At 37.1% G+C, this 15,571-nt stretch overlaps 1 protein-coding gene across 1 annotated transcript in view; it reads right to left on the minus strand.

The window, feature by feature from the left end:
• Window positions 1–15,571, minus strand: part of inc (BTB/POZ domain-containing protein inc) — a 196,900-nt gene that overhangs the window by 52,893 nt on the left and 128,436 nt on the right. The window contains exon 4 of the mRNA XM_067086459.1: window positions 1–103. This exon is cut by the window's left edge and continues 48 nt beyond it. Coding sequence (XP_066942560.1) covers window positions 1–103 — 103 coding nt within the window. The remainder of the gene's footprint in view (window positions 104–15,571) is intronic.

Consider the following 15,571-nt stretch of genomic DNA (forward strand, 5'->3'; position numbering starts at 1 on the left):
ATTGGTGGTTGCTGGGAGACGATGAGTATTCTCGAGATACCACGCACAAAAACTCTGTGTGGTCATCACTTCCATAACTATACTGAGATCCTATGTTGATCAGCTGCAGTGAGAGAAAAATATTTTTAAAAGCAAAGTTTAAATGTTTCACATTACTTATGGCTACATGGCTAGTTAAACAGCAGACAAACAGTGCTAGTATTATTAAATATGAAAAATCACCAAACTTTGTATGAACATTTATAATTAGAAACTTCATTTTATTTGATCCAACCAGGGATTCCTATCAAGCTGGTAGAGTAACCTTGCAAAGTAGTTAGTTAGTTATAAATGATTTGTTTAACCAGACCTCTGAACTCTTTTAGGTTCTTCTCGGGCTGGGAAAAGAATGGGGAAAAGAGTACATAAAAATTAAGTAGTTAACTAAATAAATAAATAAATAAAAAAAAAAAAGGGGGAATTAGGAGAGAAAAAAAAAAAAAGGGGAGATTATATTTTACTTATCAATTTAATTTTGTTTAAGAAGAGAATGATATTATTAATTGAAAAGTTATACCTTCTGCTAGAATATCCTTTATTGATTTATTTTGTAAATAAGTCTTTCTTTCATGATGCCATCTGGGACAGTCAATCAAGATGTGTTTGATTGTTACTGGGATGTTACATCTTTCACAAGTTATTGGGTTTGTGTGGGGAGTTGACATCAGATGACCATGTGTGAGTCTGGAGTGTCCTATTCTGAGTCTTGTTAAAATAACCTCATTGATTCTTTGCTTTTTGGGTAGAAGAATGCCACTTTTTAACTTCGTTCTTAATTTGTTTTAGTTTGTTTTGTGGGGGTATATTTGTCCAATCATTTTGCCAGTCCCTATAAATTAAGGGTTTAACTGATGCTAGCCAGTCTGATATGGGGGCTTTCATAGTAGTTGGGGGGATTGTACAAGCCAATTTTGCAGCTTTTATCTGCTTTCTCATTACCCTTGATTCAATTCAACAACAGCCTTACTCTAGAAAAAAAAAAAGTTAAAATCCCTTGAATCAATGCACTTATGAATAGTGATATTTTCCATCAGAATGATGATGGGTTTTAGAAATAAATGAATTGCTCTCAAGAACAGGTATATTTCATTTAGTTTGACTAATGTTTCACAAATCTCATGATGGTGTAAGGACAGTAATCTATGCACTGTACAAGTGTTGTTTAAAAAACAGGTTTTGACATAGAAAAACCTATTTTTGGGAGCCTGGTGACTACTGTGAGTCCTGAAGGAGTTACTTTGAAGGTCTCCCAGGGCTCCATAAGACTGACCAACCAGTCTCAAAGAATTCTCTTATAGCTGGTCTCCACCAGAATAGTGCTTTGTTAACGCAGTGATAGAATATAAAGAACTCAGGACAAGAGCAGCTACCTGGGTTTTCTCTTCATTCTACTCACACAGATGTGACAACAGTGCATATGTCGGCTATTTTCCTCACTACACACTAGGTCTGTGCGGGGCAAATGTTCATCCCAGTCCCACGTCTTTTCGTCAGGGAAAGTACGTGTGTTTGATGACTAACAGCAGCTACCAGAAATAAGTTTTCCCAATGTCAATAACCGATTTTTGATAGCACAGCTGCTGTTCACTCTCAAAGGAGCTTACCAAAGAAACTGACAAGCGATAAAATGGCTTGGCTCCCAATAAATAAATCCCAACAACCCAGATTAATTTTTGACCAGAACTACAGTCAAAGGTTTTCAATCATTTTCTTTCTTCTGGATACCTATATATTATAGGGTTTGTCAACAAAGAAAAGGAAACAACACATGAACCTATATATATGCATTATCCTTTGTGGTTCTAAGGCCACTTATCTAATTATGTAGGGTCTTGCTTCAGGATTATTGCACCATCCCAAGCAATATCTCAGCATGATCACCACTCTCATGGCAACAGTATCAGGAATTTTTGATCCAAGGTAAAGTCACAGGTTATCAACCATTTTTTTATTCCTGATACCCATTAGGGTTTGTCAATAAAGAACAGGATACAACACATGAACCTATATAGGCATTATCCCTTGTGGTTCTGAGGTGATTACCTAATTATGTTGGGTCTAGCTACGGGATTATTGCAACTTCCCTGGTTCATGAATACTGCCTCTTATAAACACCCAGTACACTTGAAGACTTCTTCGAAAGAAACATTTCCGAGGAAAGTCAACAATGTACTCACTTTTTGGATGTCATGCGGCTTAGGAAAGGGGAGAGGGTCACCTTTTTAATGAGGGACACTAGAATAATTCTCAGCCCATGTAAAGAGAGTGGTTTGTTTGTGCTAGGAGTTTAGGAAAAAGAGGACCATCTGGGATGTTTGCAGACACATCCAGGTAAACCTTGAGTGCTTGAACTGGGCATGATGTTTTATCTGAAATACTGAGTTTCCTTACCACAATAGGGTGTTTTCCCTTTAAAAGGTCCCCATTCTTGGCCAGGAATGATAAGCCAGGAGACAACAGTAAATGACAGCTAGGTGTATGACTGATGAAATGTTATCCCCCCCCTGAGCGAGCCCATTCCGCTAACCTGAGCTCCTGAGGCCAAAGCAGTCAAGAAGGTGGCCTTTTGGAGCATATGAGTTGTAGCTGTATTGGGCCCATGAATTGAGGGGATGACAGGAGTCAAGAACCTTATTTGGGGACCACACAATGGGAAGCCTTGCAGGAGGTTGCCTATGTAGTGCAAAAGACTGGAGAAGGGAATTAATTTCTATATTAGAATCAATTCCAAAACCATAAAGCAAGGGTTCTGACAGTGCTGCCTTGTATGCCATGACTGTTGTCATGGCAAGGCATTTGAACTCAACACACATTATAAAATGTAATAATCCAAAGATTTCAACTGGGCTCTCAAGGTGGAGGTAATCTAACCACATTTTCCATACTGATTGGTATGCCAGATAGATTAAGTCTGTGATTTTTGCACTAAGTCGTCCACATGTGAAGGTCATGGCTCAGAAAGGAGGATGTATAGAAGACTTTCCCTTCTCCTGCCAGGATAGAAGAACCAAATCTATTCTCTCTCACTGTTGTAAGCTGGTATTTGTTCTCTGAGCCCTGGACAACTTCAGGGCAATACCAAGAGATGCATTCCTACAAGACTGTCTCAGGTATCATCAGCCTTCTTCTCTGGTGGCTCCCCAAATTAGCCAATCATCTAGGTAGGCCACCAATTAAATTCCTTCTTTCCTGAGCTCTCGTACAATGATTGCAGCTAATTTTTTTAAGATTCTTGGGGCCAATGTTTCACCTGAAAGGTATGACTTTGAATCTGTAGGTTTCCTTTCATATCCGAAACCCTAAGAAGGAGTGGAAGGGAACAGTGATAGGGATGTGCAATATGTGTCTTCCATATCTATAGACAGTCTTAGTCCCTTGCAGAATGAGCGAAAGCTACTTGGGAAACTGCAGTCATCCATAACTTGTCGCAAAAACATGTTTGTTCAAACTTGACAGGTTGAGGATCACCCTTCATTCAAAGAATCCTTCTTGGGGACAGTGAAGAATGGTGGCAGATAAACAAATTTTTCTCTATGCTCCCATTAAGAGGGATCTGGTTTTTTGGAGAAAAACTCCTTTAGAGGAGGAGGAGGGTGGGACCATCTCTACCCAAGCCTGTTGAAAAGAATACTGGTGCCAACAGGAAGACTTCCATTGCATGTGGTGCTGTAGAAGACCCCCCAACCATACAAGTCATACTGGGCTCTGCCTCTTCCATTGCCTTAAATACGCAGTCAAGGAGTTGATTTTCCTGTTATCTTGTAGAAGCGTCTTTGTAAGCTTTGAAAGGGGTGCTGCTGCTATTGTTGTCCTTTCTTCTATTGTTGTCCTTTTCTTCTATTGTTGGAGTGATCTGTAGTGAGGTTGTATGGCTTCAATTTATACCCAGCTTTCTTAGGCTTGGGGAGAGGAAACTCTCTCGATTCCCCTTTTCCAAGAAAAGCATAAATTTTGCAATTATGTTGTCAGGCTCAGTCAGTGAGTTGAAAGACAACAGATTCTTCACAAAAGTCCTGACACAAGGGGTAAGAATGTAATAAGGAGGTTACATTGGGGGGCAAAATGTTGGAGCATGCTAATGCCTCCTTTCAATTTTATTGTGACACTCCAGAAGTGAAGCCTGGCATGAAATTCAGTCATGGCTGTCCCATCTGAGATTTTTCAAGTTGGTAGCCATGTCCAATGGGAGCTTTTTCCTCTTAAAAGGAAGAACAAGTGCCACCCATTCCTTTGTAGAAAACTCTCAGATACAGGCAGTCCCTGGTTATCAGTGGGGGTTCTGTTCCGACAGTGTGGTGATAAGCGAAAATCGCTGATAACCAAAAATCAGCGATTTTGGCACTTACTGGCACTGATAATCAGAGATCAGCACCTCTGTTAGGTATGTATCAGTGCCAATACCTGATTATCAGCGCTGACACGCAGAAATCGGCGATTTTCGCTGCCAAAAATCACTGATTTTTGTTGCTAGACAAACGGCGTTAAATCAGATCGTTGATAACCAAGCCCGCTGATAACCTGGGACTGCCTGTACTGGAATGGTGGAAACAAATGGCTTTATTTCTACCATTAACTCTCATTTCTCAATCATCTTATAATTATAAAACTCTCTCTTCACATAAATATTGTTTTAAAAGTGAAGGGACAGATAGCTGGTGCATCACAGAGTGGGTACTGGTTCTCTAAAATTGTTGTTCTACATTTTCCATTAAACTGGAGAAAGTTGCTTCTATAGCTTTCATTGCTGTATAAATAGGCAGAATAAATGTCTCCTTTGGTGGTTTCCAAGTTGCTTCTAGAAAAGTCAGTCAAGAAATTCTACATGCTCAACCTCAATCATGGTTTTCCTTTCATTTAACCCTTAAACGCCGACTGGACATAAAATATGTCGTTGACAAAAAATTGTAAATTTCAAAAAAATAATAGTGGTTTGCAAAAAAATTTTAAATCGAGGGATGCTGGGAGTAAATTACGCTTTGTTTTGTTTAAATGATTCAGCTGAAAAATTATCCCAAAAGAAAGCATCAGCTAACTCTGCTGAAAATCTCAGAAATTCTTTAGTTTTTGTCGTAATTTTGCAATTTTCTATTTTTTTAAATCAAATGCCTTGAGGGATGCTGGTTGTAGCTTCATCAATTTTGACATTTTCATATAAATTTGTTTTAAACCTGACCAACAGCTCTACCGAAATGGTTGAAAAAATGCAATTGTCTTTCTTATTCTAAAACATTCAATCATTTACCTTCATTTTGCAACAAAAAGTCTCTAGCACAATATTTCGATTTAAATTTTTTGAAAAAACTTTTTGTTACCTCCTCACTTTGTCGTCTCAATTTTTTAGTCAACATTTTCTTTCGCACCACTTTCTATTAGGTGTTACATAAAGTTTTATATATGAAAATGTCCGCAATTTCATGTAGAATACAACAAAAAATAACTCATGGTTGTAGCTTTTATCAATTTTGAAATATTTTCATATAAATCAAGATAAGTGCCAAAATTTAAACCTATGGTCAACTTTGACTACTGAAATGATTGAAAAATGCAATTGTAAGCTAAAATTCTTACATTCTAGTAACATTCAATCATTTACCTTCATTTTGCAACAAACGGAAAGCCTCTCGCACAATATTTCCATTTATTGTGAATTTTTGAAAAAAAACTTTTCCTTACCTCCGCAAGGGTTTAATGGCTGAAAATCTCAGAATTTCTTTAGTCACCTTGTTGTAATTTTCGCACCGTTTTTATTAGGCATTACATAAAGTGTTATACATAAAAATGTGCAAAATTTCATGTAGAATACAACAAAAAATAACTCATGGTTGTAGTTGCTTTTATCAGTTTTGAAATATTTTCATATAAATCACGATAAATAGAAAAAATTCGACCTTCGGTCAACTTTAACTCGACGGAAATGGTCGAAAACTGCAATTGTAAGCTAAAACACTTACAGTCTAGTAATATTCAATCAATTACCTTCATTTTGCAATGAATGGGAAGTCTCTAGCACAATATTTCGATTTATGGTGAATTTTTGAAAAAAACTTTTTACATCCGCACGCATTACAAATTCATGCATCATTTTGTGATAATATTTTCTCTGCGTTGCTTTGATCGTTTTACAATTTGTTATATACCAAAATCATTGCAATTTTGTGTACAATAAAAAAAAAAACTCATTAGCTTTAACCGTTTTGCTCACAGCGCGATTTGTATACTATTATATATGAAATTTTTTTTCACGCTGTTTTATATTCCAATATTTATATATGATGATATTTTTTTTTCATTTCTGATGGTTGCATACTAAACTTCAGGCAATGACAAAAAAGGAGCCAAAAATGAACTCTTAATCTTAAAAACTAAGCGTGCTGTGATTTTTAAAAAAACTTTTTTCCTCTTAGTGCTAACTCCAGAACACACATGACATACAGCAGACACTTTTGTAAATAGAGGCTCAGCGTTTAAGGGTTAATGAGCTATTTTCCATCTGGTGAAAGGATCTACACTAAGGCATCATGCCAAAGGTTATTATCATTCTTAGGGATGGATATTGGTGCCTGTACTACATTCTGATTTGAAATTTTACAGTCTGACCTGGTCGCACTACTGTTATCAGTTATAGCTCTGAGGGTGAGTAGGGTATCTCTTACTACCCATTCTGATTTCAACAGGAATCTTGACTAGGGTATCTCTTACTACCCATTCTGATTTCAACAGGAATCTTGACAACTGATTAGCTTGGGTTTTTATTACAATGTCCCCATGACCTAATTTTTTTGGTGAGAGAACCAGTCTCTGCCTGGGCAGACTGAATTCCTCTTCAGAATCATAGGTAGCACCTCTGATATGCTGACACTAAGTAGCAAGGACATCCTTGATACTGTTCATGATTTCCTCCTGGAATGTTGAAAGTAAAGCATGCAAAATTTCCCTATCAGGGAAGTCTGAATGAACTGATTGAGCCAAGGCCTCCACATCACCACTACCTGACAGGATAGAAATCCCAGATTAATCACTAAACAGTAAACCCCCCGTATTCGCGGTCTCACTATTCGCAGACTCACGTATTTGCGGATTTCTCTGTGGAATGTATCTACCCATTATTAGCGGAAAATTCGCCCATTCGTGGTATTTTTCACTGAGAAATATTCACTGATTCCTGTATTTTCATATCTTTCATGATTAAATGCACTTTTTGTGATAAAACTATTAAAATACTCAAGTATAAGCATTTTTAGAGGATTTTTTGTGTTTAAACTATCAAAATAGGCAGTTCCAAGTGTTTTTTGAGGGGGTTTTAAGTATTCGTGGATTTTTAAGCTATTTCATGGGGGTTAGGTGCAGTATGCATCCCCCGCGAATACGGAGGATTTACTGTACACCCTACAAGGTACATACACTTCAGATGGGGTTGGGAGGACTTTATCGTGCAGGGTTCCTGTAGATATCTGGTTGCTGCCTGGGAGAGGCAAGATTTTCATCTGTTGTATCCCTCTCATGTAAGGTAGAAGACTGCTCCCTAGGTCTTCTTGATTCAGAAGGGAAATTTCAGTGGCTACATCCACTTCATGTTGAGTACTAGTGACACCTCTCCCAAAGAAACTTCATCTCCATTGGAGGAGTCAAAGTGGGAGCTCCTAGAATCCACTGCTTTTTGGAGTATTGGCCCAAATGTGGTTTCTGCTAGGAAAGGGATTTCAACATGGCCAGAGTTCTGCTGGAACAATGTAGTGCCTTCCTCCCATACTCCTACTGAAACCTATGGCTGAGACAACTTCAAACTGAACTCTTTCACCATTTAAACTTTCTGCCAGGAGCATGTTGCATATTTAACACATGTCCAGCAACCAACCAAATTCTCCTTTACTCCTATAGGGGTTGGCTCATGGCAGGTGGTTATGGGCCTCTCCACAGGCCAAAAGCAGATTGAGCAATTTGTTGCAGCGTAACTGCAGCCCAGGAATGATAAAAGGAACAAGTGTTTATTAAATACTAAGTGTCAGCCATCTATATCACTGTACGTAGAGGCAGCAAACCTTCAAATTAAAACAGGCTGACATGGCTACAAGTATGATGTTTAGTGTCATGATCAAGGGGTCTTATCTATAAGATAGTGGTAATGTATCAAAAATTAATACAAAGACAATGCCTGAAAGAATTTACTCACAAATGCTTCTAAACTCAATCAAGACAAAACTAAATGGATAGCCATACAAAGTATCCCTAAACATTTCATAGTTTGATTACCTGATCTATTCCCATACACCAAGTTAAGGTTATAGGCTACGTTAGTTGGAACATAATTGAAATCAATAATTATGAGAATTATCATACCAGATTTACACAAGATCAACACCTCTAAGGCTTCAATTTGTTTGGCAAGGCTCACCAATATGAAAAAGTACTAGTTATATTCTCGTAGGAAAAGAGGCAACATTCACAATTTTCTCATAAAACACTACAATGGAACAGACTAACTGGTCTTTAGTAAACACCAAAGGCTTGTCAGTCAAGCATGACTGGGAACTACTATCATGGCTTGGTTTCATAAACAAGGAGTTAGGCTAACCTGATTTCTTTTTCTATCCCTAATTTATCTATAAATGATAAAAAATCCATTGACTAATGAGTTTCAATAACAAAATTGTCTAATATTATTGCATTACTACTACTTATCACTCTGGTAAGACAGAAAAAAACAGCAAGGCAGTTACAAAGCCCTAGCAACCTCCATTTACCATGCAGGAGACCTTTGATTTTCAAAAATATAGGCTACAAAACTTTTCACTGAAAAACTATGCCTAACTTTCAACTTATGGTCTTTAAAATCCAGTCAACTTTTTCACAAAGGAATACTTGAACTCTGGGACAGAACATTTAATGGGAAAATACCCACACACATGATGTCACATCTGTGTTTTGTTAAACAATCGTTTGCCAATTGTTCCCTTAGTGGGTTGTTGCCTAACCTTTGTTTTCTTTTCTATCCCTAATTTATCTATAAATGATAAAATTCTGGTTGAGGCAGCAGCTAATTGGAGTTTATCAGTACCTGCGAAGATCCTGGCAGCAGAGCAGTGGAGAGTTTTTAATATGGTTGCATTACTCTCACTAACTGGAGGAGGGCGTTATCACTGTGTCTGGTAAGTCGTACTGGAAAGGACGTCAGCACTGTGCGTGAGGACATGATGCTTGTCGTTTCGACTCTGTTTGTCCTGCAGTGTTCCTTTGAGTTGCCAGTTTATGTATTTAGTTCTGCTGCCTAATATTTTTGAATGGCAAATTTCTTACCATGTTTACTGTTTTGGTTTTATATGACCTGACTGTTTAATGCCTAATTTGGTCATTTGTAATGTCTGTTGAAATCCTTATGATGCTTTTGGTCATTTATGATATGTTTTTATGTACTGACTCTTAATTTATTTTATTGCTTTGATCATTTATTGTTCTGGGTGCTGGTCACTTGTGTGTGCTGCTAATGTTTATTATGTTTTTGACTCATTTATGTTCTACTGACCAGTTAATTGTGCTGCTCCTTTAAGTGATTAATTCACTTGTAAAATGTCCATTTAATTGTTTATTCTAAATTGAACCAATTGACTCACTGTAAATAACTTAAATAAATTTTGTTTAAACCTTTTTGTATTTGCCTCCTCCTCCTTTGTTTGTCACCTCTCGTCAGTCATTACAGCCCAATTGATGTCACCTGTCGATCTGTGTGAGATAGGATGGATGGGCAAAATCGAGGCAGTTGCTGTAGACAGAAGACAGAGTCCTCTTGTCCTGAGTCCTTCATATTCTATCACTGTGCCAACAAGCACTGTTTTGGCCAAGACTAACTGTGAGGGAATTCTTTGAGATTGGTTGGTCTGTCTTATGAAGCCCAAGTGGACCATGAGGGTGTAACTCCTTTGAGGACACACAGCATCAATGCTATCAAAACACAGGTTGCATACTGTAGTCACAGTATGTAACCTGTTTAATATTTAATTTATCTTTGTGGACAAAGATAAATTAAACATTATGAAAATATTTGATACAGCCTGTTTAATTATTATTAATAATAGTGTACAGTTTAATCAACCCACCAAGTTAACATCATTAACCATCAAAATGTTGGCCCAGAAGGTTTGTTCTCAGTAAATATCTTTATTTAATAGCAACCCTAATAATTTAACATATGCAAAATTTGAAAACACAAGATTCTGACAAAATTGTTTTCACAGATTTCTTTCCCATACTTGATATCTGTTGTTGACTGTAACTGGACAATCGCATGAAACTTACAAAACATTAAGTTTTGTTCTGCACTTTTCACAGATGGGATAATATAAGCACAAGCCAACCATTAATTTGATGTTTTAATTTGCCATTGGCATTTCCATTATTCCATAAAACCTTCCATTCATCTTCCAAGATGAAGGTTAACTTGTATCTATAAAAAGCTAGTAATTCATTTTTGTAAGTGCAGTACATAACCTCTATTATACACACAGTTCCTCGTTGGATGGGTTATTATAGTTCTCGGTTAGCACTCTGCTGGGCCTGTGTTCGAGTCTGCGGCCGGCCGATGAAGAATTAGAGGAATTTATTTCTGGTGATAAAAATTCATTTCTCGGTATAATGTGGTCTGGATTCCACAATAAGCTGTAGGTCCAATTGCTAGGTAATCAACTGGTTCTTAGCCATGTAAAATAAGTCTAATCCTTCAGGCCAACCCTAGGAGAGCTGTTAATCAGCTCAGTGGCCTGGTTAAACTAAGGTATACTTAACTTTCTATTATACACAAAGCACTATACATATAAATGCTAAGGGAGAAGGCTCAATATTCAATGGTACACTTACTATGAAATGTGGATAATTTCTTTGTATTATTACTGAATTCATAGCTTAAAAAATATAATCAGTAGTTGTTGCTGGGCACTTTAATGACTATGGGAGTGTAATCTCTGGTGTTTTTCATGATATGTTAAACATGACTTTTTTTATTATACAGTATACACAATATGTGGCCTGTTCTTGAAAACAAGATTGTTGCTTATGCAGATGATTCTACTACTGTATCTTTATATCTACCCAAACGTGTGTATCATATTTGCGTCATGATATACATGTATTTGGTCATCTTCAATTGGGGAGAGAAATTGGTTACACAGCCTGTCCTCCCCTGGACAGTCCCTAAACACCTGCAGTTTCCTCTCTGATAAAGAAGGCTTAAGTGACTGAGGGGTTTGCATGGTTATAAACAAATATTCAAAACAATATTTTTCAAAGAAAAAAAAAAAAAAAAAAAAAAAAAAGCGAATGGCAGTCAGGCAGAGAAGCACAGAGACGTCTCAACACAAAGGTGGCCTAAAGCAAAATGAAGTGTTGTACGATGGGTAGGCAAGGCTTCCCCTATCTGTGGGCAGTTAACAACCTTATCTGAAAGTTAAACAACCATTCCAACTTGCGTTTGTAAGATAAACCCTACGTAAAGAACAAAGGTTTGTATTTGTGTAGGAATAAATGCAAGTTGCTTTTAAAACTTGCTATTTGTTCCTGTACAAATACACATCTTCATTTGTACTGTCAATCTTTACACTGGAGAGACTCCCATTGGTGAGATGAATCTGGGTAACTAATAAAGGCAGAAAGAACCAGTACAGTATCAGAGACAATTGTCAACTTCGCTAACTAAAATGTTTTTCTCTGTCATCATATCCCATCATTCCCCTGGAAAATTAGCTTGTTGCTTAATTTTTCACTGTAATATTCACTAATTACTGTATTTTTCATATAATTTTCATGAATAAATGCACTTTTGTGATAAAACTATTAAAATATTCAGGTATAAGCATTTTTACAGGGTTTTTCTGTGTTTAAGCTATTTGTTTGTCAGTTCTAAGTGTTTTTGACTATTTTATCATTCTTTGACCCATTTGTGTGTGTTTGGGATCACTCCCCAACCAAGGTGTTGTATTCACTGTATGTGTCAGAGACAATAAAACGTTAATAAAATGTTTTTCATCATGGCTGTCCTTTGTTAGCTTGTTGAATTTTCCCATCAATACTGTATTATGATATTTCAGCTATTTAGCCTCTGTAAATACTTTAGATCTAATAAGTTTCAGCATAGCTCTTTTCCTCCTCTCTGGTGATTTGTTTGTCAGCAATCCCGTTAATGACTCCTTCATCTTATAAGCCAAGTGTTCTGTTTGGTGATCACTGCCCAATATGTTGTACTACTATTTACTTTGGAGTTATGATCTTCTGGGCCTTAATTGGCACAGATTTGTTTTTGGATACATCAAGTACTGTCTTTGGTTCAGCTATATTCAGCCTCTCCAATTTGGATCTTCTAGGCTGTGAGAGGCATTCAGTCCTCTCTATTTTGAATCTTCAACAATCCAGTTATATGGCCCAAATAAGCCAAGGGCTCTCATGAGTCAGGAAAGAATTTAATTATTCTATTAGGCTGCTTTGTCTTTTTGATTAATCTCTGATTTGTGAACCCACTTATTTTTGAAGAGTGAGTGTGCTGTTATCTATCTTCCGTCGTATAGAAGTGTTGGTTTTGGTTATTTAAATTAAGAGTGATTGTTATTCATTTTCTATATATTATGAGGTTCAAGAATAACTAGTCTTGAGATTTATGTACTTAATATTAATATTTTTCTTACTGTTTTTGTATTCCATAATTAATTTTTGCACCCATTATTATAATTTAGCTATTCCACTGATTGTGGACTTAGCTGGTATTTAAGTAAACACTTTTGATAAGAGAAATTGCATATTTTAGTGACTGTCAAAGAAGGACATCATAGATTGGCAACCGTGACAGGATTTTCCATGCCCGTAGTTGTTCACTTGTGTGCGAAATTAATTTTGGTTGTCTTGTTTTGGGCAACAGTTCTACATTCCTCAGGTGGTTAAGTAGTTTGGCAGTATTGTTTTGGTGTGATTTTCAGTCATAATGGAGGTGGCTAATATAATGGAGCTTTTGAGTGGAGATGGGTGGCAAGAGAGGTTAGCAGATTTGAATAGGGAGGCTTTAGAAAAAGTGGCTGATCACTTGGAAACTGAACACGATGTATTTATGAAGAAAGGGTTATTATTGTTACAAATTTATGAGTGTATCAAAAATGTAAAACCAGACAGATGGTGACCAGGAGGTTAAGCGGTACTAATATATTGGATAAACAAATTGAAATGAAAACTTTAGAACTTAATACAGAAAAACTTAGGGTGGGAGAAAGAAAAGGATAGACGGCATGAAATTGCTATGATGGGTTTGGAGTCTCCTTTCCTTTCTCCTTCCTCCAGTAGATCTGTAACGCCTGTTATAGATTTAATACAGGCTTTGAAATTTGTACCCACCTTTCAGGCATGTAATGTCACTGAGTTTTTCATATCCTTTGAAAGGATAGGTGCTAAGTTGCAGTGGCCATGGGAATATTGGACCACCCTTGCCCAAAACAAGCAAATAGATAGGGACCAGGAAGGTTTATGTGACCTTAAATGAAACCTTATCTTCTGATTATGAAAATGTCAAAGCCATTATCCTAAAGGCTTATGAACTTGTTCCGGAGACTTATCGTCAGCATTTTAGAAAATTACAAAAAAGGTAATTGACAAACATTTGCAGAGTTTGCCAGTGGGAAAAAACAGTTAGTAGAAGACTGGTTCAAATCCAAAGAAGTGGATGATTTCAAGCATTGTGTACCATATAAACTAAAGGTACATATAGAAGTGTTGAAAATAGATATGTTGCAAGAGGTTGCTACTTACCAGCGAAGAATACTACTAGTCGCACAAACCTGAATTAGTAAGAGTAGGGACAAATGTAAAGCCTGGATGGGTTAGGACAGGCCATAGTAATAATTATAATACAGGCAGTTCCAAGTTATTGGTGATCTGGTTTTTTGGCGCTTGTCTAGGGTCGAAAATTGGAGATTTTCAGTGTCCATATGCGCCAATTGCGTATTGGCGCCGATACATACTTAACAGAGGTGCCGATAACTGAAAATCAGCAATTTTCAGTGTTTATCGGCGCCGAAAATCGCCGAAAAAACACAGAAAATTGCTGATTTTTGGTTACTGGCAATTCTCACTTATCAATGTGCCACTGGAACAGAACCCCTGCTGATAACCAAGAACTGCCTGTAATAAGAATCAAAAGAGGAGACAATAATAATAATAATAGTTTTTCTTTCAACAGGGATAAAAGAGGTGTTGGTAGTTATGACCCAGAGAAATTTAAGAATATGACCCATTTTTATTGTAACAAAAGGGAGCATGTGAAAAGTACATGTTTTGCTTTTAAGAAAGCATAACAGGCAAATAAAAGGCCAGTAATGGGTGTAGGAGAGAAGGAGAAAGAACCCATCATGACCAGGACATATGACCAATGACTATCTGGTTTTGAAAAATTTTTGTCTCAAGGTTGTGTCTCATCCACGAATTCATCTGAGAATAAATGTGTACGTATTTTGTGCGACACAGGTGCAGCACAATCGTTGATTATCAGAAAGGCCTTGCCGTCAGATTTTGTCCAGAGCTGTGAAGAATTTGTCTTGTTGTCTGGATTTCCTGATTCAGTGGCGTCACACCCCATCATTAATTTTCAATTGAAATGTCCTTCTTTTTCAGGAATGTTGAAATTGGCCATAGTGGATAAATTTCCTGTTAAGGAGGTAGGCATAATGTTAGGAAACAATGTGGCCTATAACAACCAGACTTGTCCAATAATAATAAATCCCGAAGCAGCAGTGATTACTCGTTCTAGAGCTAGAGTTGTTGACGCTGCAGAGTCAACAATAGATGTAGATCTGAGTAGCTTAGAATGTAGTGGTAATAGTAACTTAGTTGAATAAGATATTGACATTGTAAAGGACATTCCAAACTGGACAAAGGACAAAGCTCAGAGACAAGAATTCTGGAACCTTCCTGTTAAATCAGGCGAGGTGGATGATTTGACAGTCTCAAAGTTTAAGATAATGAACAACATTCTTTAGAGGTTGAGTAGGCCTAGAGAGGCTGGTAACAATGTACATGAAATTGTAAAAAAAATAATGGCTCCTCGAGTTCACAGGATTCGTTTGATGTCGTTGGCACATGATAATGGTTTGGCGGGTCATTTTGGAATTCACATGAAGGCTGGGAAATTACTCAAGGATTATTGGCCCAAGCTGAAATCTGACATGAAGTTTGTCAATACAGTAGTTCACATCAAAGTTTGTCAATACAGTAGTTGTGGTACCTGCCAAAAGGTTGGTAAGCCAAACCAAGTTACTGTATACCAAAAACTCTTTTATGTCCAATCCTGTGTTTCCTGAACCTTTTAGAGAAGTCATAATTGATGTTGTTGGGCCATTGCCCAGGACTCATAATGGGATAAGTATATTTTCACTATAATGGATAAAATGTCCTGCTATCCAGAAGCCATTCCCCTACGTTCCATTAAAAGAGTGAAAATAGTTGAGATGTTAGTCAATTTTTTTACTAGGTTAGGGATGCCTATGGCAGTATGAACTTTGCTAGTAGATAT

The sequence above is a fragment of the Macrobrachium rosenbergii genome, chromosome 42 (genome assembly GCF_040412425.1).
Source record: "Macrobrachium rosenbergii isolate ZJJX-2024 chromosome 42, ASM4041242v1, whole genome shotgun sequence".
NCBI classification, from domain to species: domain Eukaryota; kingdom Metazoa; phylum Arthropoda; class Malacostraca; order Decapoda; family Palaemonidae; genus Macrobrachium; species Macrobrachium rosenbergii.